Below are 14907 nucleotides of genomic sequence, written 5' to 3'. Positions count from 1 at the left end.
CTAGAGCTCTGAATTGGAATAGTTAATTACTGACGTTGCGACCTCTTAAATAGAAACACCTAATAAAACCTTCTGTCTGTGACGATGATAATACTTTTAAATAATCACGATAGCCGAGTCAGTTCATTGTAAACACTGTCGTTCTCTTGATAATAAGTCGATGTCCCCGGATTCAGCTCCTGAACATGGACACGCACCTAAAAGAGAGAAATCTTCAAGAATAGCAATCGAACCCCTGATCGTTGGAATGAAACTGAATTCCTGCAAAAAAAACACTTTAAATTAGGATTGAAATGAATTGAGCTGTGTCTCAGTTTACAGGCTAGCCTCCCTGGAAGAGCCGACTCATCTCAGCGGGCTGACGGGGCTGGTTTCAGAGGCTCCTTCTTCCAAACGCAGCCTTCTTACTGGTCAAACTGGTGTCTGCGACTCTCGGTGTCCTACAATCTATCGCATGCCGGTCAATGGCATAATGGTGCGTTCAAATTTCCTCTTCCCCTCATAAAGTCAGGAAATGTCACATCATAAGTGCGAGGTGTTTGGCTTCAGGTGGTCATCAGTCACTAAACCAGTTCAGGGTGCAATCCATGCAAGGTCTTAATTTCCACTGGGGATGATTTATTCCCTGAATCTCTGTAAACACCTCCGTCCTCTCAGCGGTCACAATCCACAAACACTGGATTGATTTTCTATTTTGCACTAAGAGCGACGATCTTTCAAAGTAAGAGGACATTTTGTCTGAGCACTTTTGCCCTAAGAATCGTCTCACAGGCTAAATTAAGTTTGGCCTGACTCTCTGATTGGCGGAAAGTTGTCGGCTAATAGGTGGCCTCGCAGGAATATCTGCAAATGCTTGTCAGGGCTTTTTAAAATCGTTATGAATAAATTTGAATGTTGATTGGCAGCTGAGATTCTCCTAAAAAAGAATCTTAAAATAACATCATCACCCAAAATATAAGGCGGTAGCACGTTTCTGCAAATCCAGCAGAACCCATCAATAAAACTTAAAAGGATTTTAAGGGATTTGCATTAATAAAACATTCACATTATTTATCTTGCTTCTGACTGATACTGCAGAATGCATCTGAAACCAAACACTAATGGAAATAATGGATGCCGGTTGTACATTACACTATTCATCCTTGTTAAAAGTCTGTAATGATGGTAAACAGAGCGTTGCCTGTAAATTCAAGTGATGTGGATGTAATCATCGAACACGGCCCAGTGTCATCACTGTTCTTCACTGGTTTCTGTGAGTTCCCAGTGATGAACACGGGCATGTTTGACTCTACGGGTTCACGAGGAGCACTTGAACGCAGCATCAGTTTTGGTCTGTGTGAGGTTAGACTGTATTATTTTTTTTGGGGGGGGGGGGGGGGGGGGGGCGGAGGAGGCACATGGTCGCGCATCTATCCTCCCAGCGAGGCAACCCCTGAATCTGAACACAGCTCCCGTCATCTCAGTGTTGTCGCGCAAACACAGGAGCTGCCCCCCGTGAGGTCACTGCTGATGTCATCTGGAGGTCTGAACCTGATTGGGCGGCTGGGCATAGAGGTACCTCCAGATGGCGTAGTAGTGTACGGCGGCTCCCATAGCTACAAACAGGTGCCAGATGGCGTGAGCGAACGGGACAATGCCGTCGCTTTTGAAGAAGATCATCCCCAGACAGTAGCAGGCTCCGCCCACCAGAAGCTCCCACAGGCCCGACTGCTCCGGCTGCGAAGAGACAGGAAGTTTAATGGTTTCGCAGATATTACAGAGGAGACGTGTTAAAACCACACATGTACAGGAGAGGCTGGAAGGAGGGGACTCACCATTGAGAGGATGACCAGGGCTGGAAAAACACCCATCACCGTGTAGCAGATCAACTCCATGATCTTGTACCTGATTCAGAGGGGGGGGGGGTGAGCACGGCTGTTCAATCTCGACCACGACAACAGTGTGAGTGATAAAATAATCTCAGCTCAGAGATCCATCTTATACGACTCTCTGAGATGTGGGTCTTATCTCAAGGGGGCACCAGGGTGGTAAGAGTTGGTCATTTCATACAGCGCCATCTTGTTTTTAAAAGAAACCGGAGGTAACCATATTTGGAAGAGAGGGAGGCGGAGCCTGACTGAGAGCTCTGGGACGCTGCACGCCCACCTACACCTACGACCTGCACCCATTGGACGGTACTGACTGTCACTCACACGGGATCCATGCCCCAATGCAAGAGGCAACTTTTTGAAGACGACATGTTCACAATCATTTAACTGTGCAGCCACAACAAAAAACGAATTTCCTGTTTCTTCAAAAATAAAAGACAGGATACTCTCATTCTCACTCTCTCCTTCAGGCCAGTATATCAATACTGCAAAGTATAAAGAAACCAGTTCAAAAATATTTTAAATTATAAGTGGCTTCATGAAGAGGTGCAGAAGAAAACTAAGTGCTTTAACTTAAATTGAAGCTTAATTTAATCTCTGTTCTCTTGTTGCACATATTTTAACTGTCTCTGCGCAGACGGGTTTAAAGATTTTCATTCTGGTAGAAAGACATTGTTGTATAGGGAGGAACACCTAAGCATGTGATGGAAAAACTAGTAAATGGACCTTGGAGTTGAGATTGTTTTATCACGTTATCACAGTAAATCAGATTTGAGTAAATGTTTGGATGTATGAGCCGACCTCTCATGGAAGAAGAAGACGTAGGTGGTACCAAACGAGGCCATGACCCACACCAACCAGCGCATGTGGCACGCCCAAGGACCCAGCTCCCTCAGGTTCAGCCTGGTCGCGAAACAGAAAAACACAAATATAGAATACATTCACAGGAACACTGTCCACACCTCCAGAGACACACGTGAACGACAGGCTGAGCTGTTTACCATGGGGCGTAGGAGGCAGCGATGAAGAAGTAGATCACCATCCTGTCACACATGTGGAAGCAGTGCTCCACGGACCTGCAGAGAGAAACCAAGAAGCCTCTGTTCATACATGCAGCGTCAGTGTGGGAGGCAGGGATTCGTTCCAGGGACGGTTTCCAAAAATTATTTTTTCAATCTCCACAGAAAAACACCAGATTCTGGAAAAGCTAAACGTGTGTGTGTTTGTACCGTAAGTGGCTCTTCTTCCAGGCCACCGTGTGGAACAGGGTGGAGATGATGAAGAGCGAGGTGAGCCCCGCCCCGTACACCCAGGCCGACATGCGCTCCCATTGGTCCTCTGAATGGAGGTGCAGCAGGGAGCTGCCCAGCAGGCTGGGGATTATCCATAACTACATGAAGTCACAACAGAAACGAGACATGAGACGGAAATCGATACTGAATACACAATGTTCGAGATGTGTGTGTGTGTGTGTGTGTGTGTGTGTGTGTGGTGTGAAATAAACCTGATGGTGTCTCATTTATCTGGATTTTTCTCCTGCTTTCCTGGAGTGTGTTATTTCATCGTTCTGTGTGTGTGTGTGTGTGTGTGTGCACTCACCGCATGCGTAGCACAGTTGGCAGCGTGCTCATACTCTGTGGGCTGGTATCTCTTGTTAGGAGGAACACGGTTGTTCATAAACCTGGAAATGACACAAATCAACAGATTGAGAATTTAAATATTCAACAGCATCTTCCTGAGCTGCAACAAGTAGACGATCAGTCTCATGGAAGAAAAGCAATAATCCATTTTCTGTTTTGGGGCAAAAACATTAAAGCAAAAAACCAAAACGTCTCTGGTTACCACACTCGAGAATCTTCCCTTGCTCAGAAACAACAGATCAGTAAATCAAACAAATAACCGAAAGTGGAAATATCTTTGACATAAGAGTAAAACATATGAAATCAACCTTCTAGCAGAGCTGACAATACAGAAAGTATAAATCTTTTACTTTGTTATTAATCGCTCGTCCTTCAAACAACACATGTTTATTAATATGTGACATCTTCTTCATTTCAAATCCTTGTATCAATGTGTTTCTTCTTAAAGTCGTGGAAACGTGTCAAACATCTTCATAGTTTGTTTCTCAGTGATGCTCATAATCCCCCCCCCCCCCCCCCCCCACTTCGCTTAGCAACACTAGATCATGCTTCGACTTGTTGCCATGGCTGCTGTTGCCTGGCAACAGTGGGTAACCGAGTACCGACTGAACCACAGATTTTTTCCAGATGATCTCTCACATGTTCACACACACACACACACACACACACACATGAACACAAGCACATACATGCATGTTCTGTTGTGTGTCTTTTTTTGAGAACATGAACACGCCTCAGAAACACAAACAGGCGCCGCTCTGTCACTAATGTCACTGTTGTCATGGAAACCAGCGAGCAGGGATGTCCTCTCCTCTCTCATCTTTCTTCCCTCTTCTTCTTCTTCTCCTCCATCTCTTCCTCCTCCTGTTCCCCCGGCTGCGTCTCCTCCCTGCTTCCCCGATGATTCAATTAACATGCAGGGCAGCAGACGACGTCCACGCAGACAAACATGGACACGTGTGCGCACACTCACATGCACGTAGACACACACACACACACCCACACACATGCACACGTGCACTCACACAAACCACAACCCCTCCCTGTTTTTATGCTGCATCTTGCAGAACAAGATTTCATAAGAGACCTAGATTTAGTGATGTCTCTGTCTCTATCTCTCTCTGAGACACCCACACACACACAAATACACATACACACGCACACACACACAAACGCACACACACCAGTACACATTGTTCTAAGATTCCAGGGAGATAGAATGACACAGAGGCTTCCATGGGAGGGAAAACCACCATTAAAAATTCATAACACAGTCAGTTAGCTTTTAAAACTTGAAGATGTCTCAGCCATCGTTAACAAACCACATTATGCATCTATGGAGCCATGCATGTGTGTCTCATATCACGGGGGGGGGGGGATGGGGATACTCTGCTAGGCCAAATTCATAGAGGAAAATTAACATGTTCTCCACCTTTAGCATTTAGAAAAATCGGGTGTTTCAGTATCAGCAGCTAAATTAGCCTTAAATCAAAGCACGCTGTATCTCTATGTGATGAACTGTCTCTTCATTACAGTAGATCAGGACACCAGTGATTCTGGACGGACAGATCCAGGACAGGAGGGGACAAAAGACCCAGAATCCACCTCTCCTTTCTCCTCCTCCTCCTGCTCCATCGTGTGTTCGTTCCTCAAGCAGATGGTTTTTTTTTTAAGTGACACTAATTCAGAGCTAATAATACGAAGTGACCCAACCCAGAAACACACCGTCCCCGATGTGAGGCTCCCCCGCCCTGTGTCCGCCGCCGCCGCCGCCGTCTGGTTGGCTGTGTCTGTGGTGTGTGTGTCAGTGCCAGTGCCCAGCAGGCCTGGCCGGTTCATTAATGACTTTATCAAGCTGGCTGATAATTAGCAGGCAGAGATCCAGAGGGGAGCAGAGCTGTGGAAGCATCAGCTCGCACAGAGCGGCCAGCAGCCGGCCGGACAGAAGGAACTCTCTCTGCCTCAGTCGTCTTATCGAAGCCTGAAGAGCACGACCCCAGTTCACTTAATGGTCAGCATGAATTAATATTACAGCCTGGGTTACTGCTCTTTGTCCACGTGTGGGCGCTGGGGGAAAGTACTTAAGAAAACGTGAAGCGAAACCAAAAACACAACGCCAGAAGATTAAAAATGACCATTTAGAGTAATCTGGAGAAACATTTTGATAATAATGTTTGTAGCTCTCAGTTGCCTTATACCTTATAAGAGATTCCCCTATTTATCGAAACCCTGCTGATGCATTGTGATGTACAGACACTTGATCCACTTGCTTCTTATCAACTGTTTTTTTTTTGCTCATTTAGTTTAAAACCACAACCTTCACGCCGGAGCAAGAATAACAGTGTGGCCTAGGGGGTAGAGTGGTCGTTCTCCAACAAGAAGGTCGCTGGTTCAATCCCCACCCTTCCCCATCTGCATGCCGAAGTGTCCTTGGCAAGATACCGAACCCCTAAAATGGCCCCTCCTAAATGTTGAGTGTACTAATTGTAAGCCAAATGATATGAAATAAAAAAGTAATAATAATAACTCTTCAAACCAAACAGAAACAATGGTTCTTCTTCTCTTTTTTGATTATGAATTTAGTCCGAGGACAGTTTGTACAATCCCTCAAACACGTCTTTTAAATGATCAAATTTGCACGAAAGCAGTAACTCTTCATCAAACAACGGTTATTGTTGATCATCTATGGTTTGTGTTGTTTAAGTTTCTAAAGAAGAGGCCAAAAAAGCTGCAAAAATTATGAAAAAATAACCTCCCGCCTTCTTATTTATGGCTAAAGGTGTAGAAACTCAGAAGCTGTCATGCAGGACAGCTCATGTCAGGTTACATAAAACCATTTGGCTTCAGCCTCGGTCAGACTTTACACACAAGATGATTGTTCCATATCTGAGTCTATGTCTCAGCTGAGGGGCGTGTTGCTCGAGGGCCCGAGGCAAACATGTGGATTTAAAAGGATCTTGTGCAGCGTGGTCGTCTCTGAGAGATGAGAGAACCACAATCTTGATTATCGCGTGACAGAAGAAATATGATGGTTCTGGCCTCTCGAGTCTCAAGGCAGCCTCATCAGAGACCCAACCTGGCTTTCTCATGTGCCTCCATACGTGTCCAGTGAGGCTTATCAGACACTGAGGACAGAGTGTGTGTTTGTGGGGCCTCCTGTGTCTCAGAGGAGGATGAGCACATACACAATGAGAGAGGAGGCGTGAAGAGACAGCCAAGACGATGACAAGGAGGAGGAGGAGGAGGAGGAGGAGGAGAAGGAGGAGGAGGAGAAGGAAAGTGGCAGGTGTGTGTTTTTTTTTATTTGTTTGTCAAGCAAATAAACAATGGACGGCAATAACTAGTTATTGGACACACTGAATAAAAGGTTGATTTATATTCTAAGATAATTCCACACACCTCAGCATCATTGTTACCATCAGGCATCAACATGAGAAAAAATTATATTTATTTCTAACAATAACCTATAATGTGACCTACCTCACAAGATTAATTTACATCAGTAGTTATAAAATAAAGACCATTTCTAAACCCCTTCCTCCTCCTCCTCCTCTTCCTCCTCCTCCTCCTCCTCCTACTCCTCCTCCTCATCACTACCAGGCATCAACACGAGGAACATTTCTATTTATTTCTAACAATACATAACATCACCATCGAAGGTAAATCATATTAAACAATGTGACCAATCATCAGTAGTTATGAGATGCACATTGGAAAAAGGGATGACTTATTCTTATAAAGACATCATTTCCAAACCCCTCTCCTCCTCCTCCTCCTCCTCCTCCTCCTCCTCCTCCTCAGCATCACTACCAGGCACCAACATGAGGAACATTTACATTTATTCCCGACTATAAAATAATAATATCATAGATGTAAATTACGTGAAATAACGGGACCTACCTTACAAGATTCATTTACAGTGGAAATCAGCAACAGTTTGCCAGCAGACGGACGGTGTGTGTGTGTGTGTGTGTGTGTCTGCCTGTGTGTGTGTGTGTGTGTGTGTGTCTGTGTGTGAGGCTGGAGCCTGGATCCGTTCGGTCCGGAGCAAATCACCGATCTGATCACTTCAGCTCCGGCGGTAACGGACTCATCTCGGGTAACGGAACGGGAAACGGAATGTAACGTGACGGGTAGCGCGGTGTCACCGGAGACGTCGTCTTCCGATCCGCATCTCAGGCACCGGGACACGGATTCATCCCCGAACCCAGCGGCTGCTCCAGAGGATCCGGTCCGGAGGTGTGGGCGTCCGGGTGGTGGTGGTGGTGTGTGTGTGTGTGTGTGTTTGTGGGTGGGGTGGGGTGGGGGGGAAGAGCCGGTTCTCGTGCACGGTCGGTGGTGGTGGTGGTGGTCCCGCTGCTGTCTCTCTCTGTCTCTTTCTCTTTCTCTTTCTTTCTCTCTCTCTCCCCCCTCCCTCCCTCTCTCTCATCACGACTCGGCGAGCAGGTTGTTTTCCATCAGTGCAGCTGCCGCATCCGTTTCTAAATGCAGCGCTTTCTCCCTCACCGGTGAGAGCACCAGTGTGTGTGTGGGTTTGCAGTTCCCGGTGCAGCCTCCAGGGGGAGGAGGAGTCCGGCTCACGATGAACCGGTTTTTTATGTGAAATGTATTGAAATGTATTTTAAATCAATAATAAAAAAAAAATATATATATGGTTTCCATGTCACGTGACCCACTGACAATGAAATGCTAAATTGTATTGATTCCCGAGCCACACATGACACACCTCTTACTACTCAATTTTTGGTGCTTCTGATATTTCACATGAATATTTACATTTAAAAATCATTATTTCTAATACCTCAGATCAGATATTTTTGCGACCCAAGACAACACGACTTTCATTTGTGTTTCTTTTGTGTTTCTGATATAGTTTTTCAATAGCTTCCATATCACGTGACCCACTGACTCAAACCAAAGCTGAAACATAATATTAAAAAGGCCCATTTATGGACATTTTCATTTATATTCCATTATATAGATGAAAATATGAAACTGAATGTGGCAAAACTTGATCAACACACACAAACACACACACACACACACACACACACACACACACACACACACACACACACACACCTGTAATGAACAAAGCTTGGTTGAATCGTAACAATCATTTATTAAAGGCGTATTATGACCAGCATAAGCTTTAAACAAGTACTGCAGCATTTCAACTTGATTAATATAAAAATTCCTGCTTCAAGCACTGAGCTCAGACTGGACTGTCTGTGATTTACTCGTGAAGTACCGTTCACAGACCCACGGCCAGTCCCTCCGTTTACAGGTCTGACTTCAACAAGCTCCACAAAGGGCTTCGGGGGGGGGGGGGGGGGGGAATTTGACCCGAGTCTGATCGTTTAACCTCTATATATAAAAACACCTGATTAAAATATGGCCGAGAAGCTTTGAGCGATAAGGCAGCGGTTTTCCTTCATATATCCAGAAGCTACTATAAGTTGCGTGGTTTGGTGTAAACTTCAGTTTAAACTATTTTCAAGTTCTTCATCGCAGATTCCAGAGTCTGAAAGAAGAAATAAAACATTTTTTTTATCTGTATTATAACTGTGAAAACATCATGTCTGCAGGATTACACACATATAAGGTGAGATTGAATGGATCCATCGTGTGTGTGTGTGTTACCTTCACATCCCAGATGCTCATTCCTCCGTCCATGCCGGTGGTGCAGAACTTGCTGCACTTGTTCCGTCCTCCGTCCAGCACCGAGATTTGGCTGCAATACAGTTTGAGAAAATCAAACTCTGCACAAACATGAAAATGCAAATAAATTTAACATGGATAATGATAATTATGCATTTATTTAAAGTGGTACCTTTTTAATCATGCATTTGAATTCAGCTTGAGTCTATTTTCTGATTCTGATAAAGCCGATCATTATATTCAATATTTAATTTTCTTATTTCCTTGTAACTTTTATTCTTTCTCTTACTGAGTTTCTACAGATTGACTTTCTATTGTATTTCTTTTATTGTTTGTGCTGGTTTGCTTTGCCACGATTGAAAAGCCAGTTGAATTCTTTCAGGAACCTACACTGACAGTGACTTTTAAAATGTGTGTGTGTGTGAGTTCCTCAAATAATAATTAAACATTTCTAGCTTCCTTGTTCCTATAAGAGAGAACATGTGGAAACCAAGATGTCGTAAAACTAAACGTTTGGCAGCATTTCACTACATCCCTGTCATTTAAGTATTTCAAACGCTTATCATTTCATATAAATTCATATGATTCATATTTAGACCTTGATAATTGTTTTTCCACCATTTCAGTGCAAATAAGACATATCATCTCTCTCTCTCTCTCTCCCTGTGCATCCCACACTATTCAAGTCTTTCAGTCCACACTCTGATATCTGTTTCCTCTCCCGACCTGATGCTGTTCTTGTGCACCGTGATCAGGTTCTTCTCGGTGCTCTGGGTCTCGGAGGCCCGGCGGTCCAGGTTCTGGAAACGTTCCCTGGCGCTGATGCCCTTCTGGGCCGCCTCCTTGGGAACGTCCAGCTTCCCACCGAACGTCAAGCTGCCTTTGGCCCCGTCGTACACGAACAGCACCGGGTAACAGTCGTGGCCCTGCAGGAACACAATGCAGCTAGAGTATCAGTCGCACATAGAGACCAGGTCATTTGTCATTTTACTACCTAACTTAATGGAGGAGTAACTGTTTTAATTAAGAGTCTGTGTTTAAATGTGTGTGTTGCAAATTGTTCATTGTAACTCTGCAAGGAGGTGATGCTTTCACACTGTCCCTTGGTTTGTCAGAACGATAACGGAAAAAGTGCTAAACACATTTCCCTAAAAATTAGAGGAAGGGCTGGACGTCGGACAAAAATTAACCCATTCAAAAATTAGCATGGATCATAAACGTTGCATTTAAAAAAATGTAAAAATGTCAGAGTTTTCACAGGGAATAACTCCCGGATCTTGATGAATATCATCAGGCATGTCGAGAGGACGGATATCTATTTATCCATGATTGAATGTAAGGAGACTGTTGGGCCTTAGTGGAGGTATGTGCTCTCCTGGGTGACACTTTATCAATTATGAATGTGTTCAGAATAAATACTGGGTGTGTAGTGAACACTCACAGCTGCTACGATGCTGTTCTCAGTAATGAAGGTGACACAGAGGAGAGGAAGTGTCTCAGAGCGCAGACTGTTCACCCTGTGGATGAAGTAACACAGGTCAGAGTGCACACAGACTGACTAAGACACACACACTGACACAAACAGACACACACACAAACAGGTATGCTGTCCCGCCCTCTCTTACGTTCCGGTCTTGCCGCCCTCGGCCACAGACACAGTGGAGTCGTGGGAGGTCCAGGCCAGGCGGTTGCCGGAGTGAGAGAAACAGACGCTGTGCACCCAGCCGCCGCCTCCCACTGAACTCTGATCAGCGGCTCCGGAGCCTCCGGACTCCAGCAGCATCTCCCCGAACGGCATCTTGCTGCCCCAGGGAGTCGGGCCGGGCTTCTCCTCCACCTCCTTGATGTAGGCCGAGAACACCCTGCAGGCAAGAGGGGCCCACGTTAGCCAGTGTTACCATTAAAACTAACGGCTGGGAGGCTTATTAGATTCATAAAAGGTTTATTCTGCATTATCTGGAAAGTTGTTGATTCACTGCTACCTGTGTTCATAGAGACACACTTCACAAGTCAATTATTGATTCTTTATCTCTTGTCCCATTACAACTTCTCTGGTTTTACCTGCATTTGAAGTCACAGGAGCCAGCCGCCAGCAGCACGTTGTTGGGATGCCAGTCCAGACTGAGGATGGTGGAGCGGATGGGCTTCTTGATGTGCTTACACACCCACCTGGAGGAGAATCACACGACAATGAACTCCTGTTGCAGCCTTCTTTACGTGAGCTATAGGAACAGGAAGCCCATCCTCACCAGTCATTCTCCTGCTCAAAGTAACAGATGGAGATGAGGCGGGAGCCGCTGCCCACGGCAAACTTGTTCTCTTTGGGCGACCACTTCACACAGCGGGCGGCGCGGTTGATCCTGAGGATGACCAGGGTGGGCTTCCAGGCGCCTTCCTTGAGGGACCACACGTAGGCGTTCCGGTCAGCTCCACAGGTCACTATACGGTTACTGTCTGGAGCCCAGTCGATTCCTGCAGGAGAAACAAAACGCTTACTGAGATATATATATATATATATATATATACATGGAAGTCATTGAACATTTGAGCACCAGCCTCTCATAAAACTCAGGCTTTTTGCATATAGCATGTTTATTAGTGAGCTTTATCTGCGCTGGTCTGTGCAGCTGGAAAGAGCCGGAGAAGCTGTGTCACTGTTTCCAGTCTTTGGAAAGTAGTTTCATATTATCTGTACTTAGACTGAATCTATTTATTCCACAAAGAGATTTTTTTCAGGACTTTTCCAAAATGAAAGTTCAAATCAAAATTCCAAAACTTGAGCTGAGCTTTTAAGCAAAGGAGGATTTAAAGGAAATATACACAACTTTGTATTAGTGAAGATAGCATCAAAAACGAATTGAAACCAAACTTATCAGAAACAAGAACACTTGAACATACACTATAAAAGAACTACCCAAAGTGACAGACACAAATTATAAAAGTGATGCCAGTAAATGACTCACCGGTCACTTGGCCGTTATGCTCCTTCAGCTCGTGGATCTTCTTCCACGTGGCCCCGTCCTTCTTGTAGACGTGGACATCGTGGTTGTTGGGGCAGAGGGCGATCTCTGCAGCACAGAGACACAAGACAGAGTTCAAGTTTGTGCAACCACAGAGAAACAAACGAAACTGTGCGAATTAGAACAACACAAACAGAAGAAATGAACTGGGCGACTGACAGGAGACGGGCTTTTATGGGATGCTCAGTGGAGGGGAACAGGGAGCAGCTGACCGGGCTGCAGGAGAACAGAGACGAGCAGGAGGAGCCCAGTGTGTATCAGCCTGGAGGCAGCTCACAAACACATGGGTCTCTTTAAATAGACATTGTGCCACATCTGAAATCTTCCTTCCCCATAATGTTGAAGCAAACTCTGCACTGGTTTTGAGTCAGCAGATGAGTCAGGCCCAGTGGTTCCTGCAAATTGAGTGAAACGTCAACTGTGTGACTCGACCACAGCCGCCTGCTACATCCGCTTCACCCAGAAACCAAAGAGGCGCTCATCAAAACAGCCAAATAAGGGGTTTCCTGCAGCTAACGGAGCACAAGAGCCTCTCAGAGAGAAACGCTCACTGTTACAGGAAACAGGAAATACCTTCTCCCACCTGGGAGCCAATCACAACCCTCCGTCTATTACAGCATTTGTGCTTTGGCGCAGACACTCGGTGAAGCAAGATGTTCCGTGATGTCTGTGTTTGAAGCTGTGAGGAGGCGAGAGGAGGAAAGAGGAGGAAAGAGGAGGAAAGAGGAGGAAAGAGGAGGCTGAGCCGCTGAAGTGAGAAAGCAGAGAGAAAGAGAAACGACTTACGGGTGCGATCCTTGTTCCAGGCATGGCAGCTAATTGGTTCCAGCAGGAAACTGTAGTACGCCATGGCCAATCAGGTGTTAGAAACAGACCAGGAAGTGATGTGCACAGAACTGTCTGGAAAAAGAGAAGTGACACAAATCTTTTTTAAACAAGAGGAACTTTGTTTTGCCATATTTAGTCCAGAGTTGGTTCAAACTAGTTGACGTCATCGGAGCTGACTGTTAAACTTTCCAGGGCACAGAAAACAAACTTATCTTATTTCACCGGGGTTGTGTTAATGAAATCCAGACTTGCAGAAGCACGAGAGGTGTAGGTCAAAGGGGACACACACACACACACACACACACACACACACACACACATCCAGCTCACTCGACAGTTACACATCCAGGAAGTGAATTCCAACATCTCCATCACAGTCGGTTACTTAAAAGAAAACTAATCTCATGTGATAACGTGAGCGAGCGGCAGCAGAGTCGCCTGTTGAACACTTCCTACTGATTCCTGGTAATGCATTAGACTTACAAATTGTGTGTGAGTGTGTCTTTGTGTGTGTGAGTGTGGCATGTCTAAACACACTCAGTCAACTGTTAAATATCTTCTCGGCTACTTACCCTGGGGGCAGCCCAGAGATGAATGGGTAAAGAGCTGCAGAGATGGACAGAGACAGAGAGAGAGGGAGAGAGAGAGAGAGAGAGAGAGAGAGACGAGGGAGATCAGCTCGCGGACTCTGGCCAGTCAACGCGAACGCCAACGACAGAGTGAGCTCAGGAAGAGGAGAGGAGCTGCAGAGAGGGAGGAGAGGTCAGAGGGGGAAGTGGAGGAGGGCACAGTGAAGCTTTGAGAGGGGGGGGGGGGCTGACAGAGAAGAAGTTGATGCAGGCGGGGAGAATAAAGATCACGGGTGTAACACACTTAGAATGTGAGAGGTGTGGATTAAAAGTTATATTCTTTAAAGGAACTAGGGAGGAGGAGATAAGTTTTGTCTGGAGTGGAACTAGTGAGGGTGGAGCCAGAGCACAGAACAAGGTTCTGCATAAAAGAAAAAAGGAGGAGGTGGTAGAAACTGAGGAGGGGGGGGGGGGGGGGGGGGTTGGTTATGAACCATGAAAGACATAAAGAAAAAGGGGAGGGAGGTGGTCACTTCTGTAGAGAGAAAGCGGAACAAGGAAAAGGGGAGGGGAGGGGAGAGGAGCAGAGGAGGCGTGACAGCTTCAGGAGGAGGAGAGAAAAGGAGTTGACTTGACTGAACTGAGAGATTCCTCCTGTTTTTCCGCTTTTTGAAGTCAAAGCACTTTTACTTTACTCCTTATTTCCAGGCAGGGTTGAGAGGTGGATCACACAAGTGGCTGTCAGTGAAAACCTTAAAAACTAGATCATAAAAATGAAATATTGAATTGACGTCTGTACAAGGCTCATTCTCTCAGGAGTTAATAAAAGGAGTGACAATGGATGTGAGAGGATCAAATAACACTCTTTGTATTTTATGTTGCCTCTGGTTGACCTAGTTTGCTCATTTGTGTTATTCTTCTCTAGGTTTTTATTGTTTTAAAAAGTTTATAATAGTGAAATGAACATTCTTAAATAGAGAAACAGTTTCCTCTCCACCTTCCTCCTAGGTGCATATTAAGCCACTGTGATTATTCACTCAAATTCTTTGGAGGGTTTTTTAACCACTTGTAGAACCAGGGAGTCAAAGTCTATTCAGTTTTGTTTGTACTGGGCCCAGACATGAGCACACAGCCGACAGCGCTCAGATTCCTGCTGCTGCTTTCAGGTTTTTCTGCTCATCGACAGCAACGTGCAAAGGCCTGTGGAATGTGGAAGACCTCAACCTGGTAAAACCTTATGTAAACAGAGCAAAGGATAAACTCTAAATTGTTTTTGCAAATTTTTCAATGTTTAAAAAAACACTTTTCAACCCCAAACAGT

General features: G+C 45.3%; 2 protein-coding genes across 2 annotated transcripts; both read right to left on the bottom strand.

Annotated features, from left to right (window-relative positions):
- Nucleotides 1-1400: 1400 nt before the first annotated feature.
- LOC133954504 (monocyte to macrophage differentiation factor 2-like) lies at nt 1401-7775 on the bottom strand. Its single transcript, XM_062388958.1, has 7 exons — nt 7409-7775; nt 3468-3549; nt 3098-3258; nt 2870-2944; nt 2670-2771; nt 1815-1884; nt 1401-1716 (listed from the first exon to the last, which is right to left on the bottom strand). Exons 1-7 carry the CDS (start codon nt 7420-7422, stop codon nt 1513-1515), a joined length of 708 nt encoding a protein of 235 aa, XP_062244942.1. The 5' UTR covers nt 7423-7775; the 3' UTR covers nt 1401-1512.
- An 835-nt stretch (nt 7776-8610) lies between these two features.
- Nucleotides 8611-13750, bottom strand: arpc1b (actin related protein 2/3 complex, subunit 1B). Its single transcript, XM_062388569.1, has 10 exons — nt 13590-13750; nt 12976-13089; nt 12133-12237; nt 11419-11641; nt 11231-11338; nt 10795-11031; nt 10611-10686; nt 9896-10095; nt 9152-9242; nt 8611-9032 (listed from the first exon to the last, which is right to left on the bottom strand). Exons 2-10 carry the CDS (start codon nt 13037-13039, stop codon nt 8994-8996), a joined length of 1143 nt encoding a protein of 380 aa, XP_062244553.1. The 5' UTR covers nt 13040-13089; nt 13590-13750; the 3' UTR covers nt 8611-8993.
- Between the last annotated feature and the right edge of the window lie 1157 nt (nt 13751-14907).

Source organism: Platichthys flesus, chromosome 5 (genome assembly GCF_949316205.1).
Source record: "Platichthys flesus chromosome 5, fPlaFle2.1, whole genome shotgun sequence".
NCBI lineage: Eukaryota > Metazoa > Chordata > Actinopteri > Pleuronectiformes > Pleuronectidae > Platichthys > Platichthys flesus.
The sequence above is the reverse complement of the archived record's forward strand: the minus strand, read 5'-3'. Positions and strand labels throughout refer to the sequence as shown.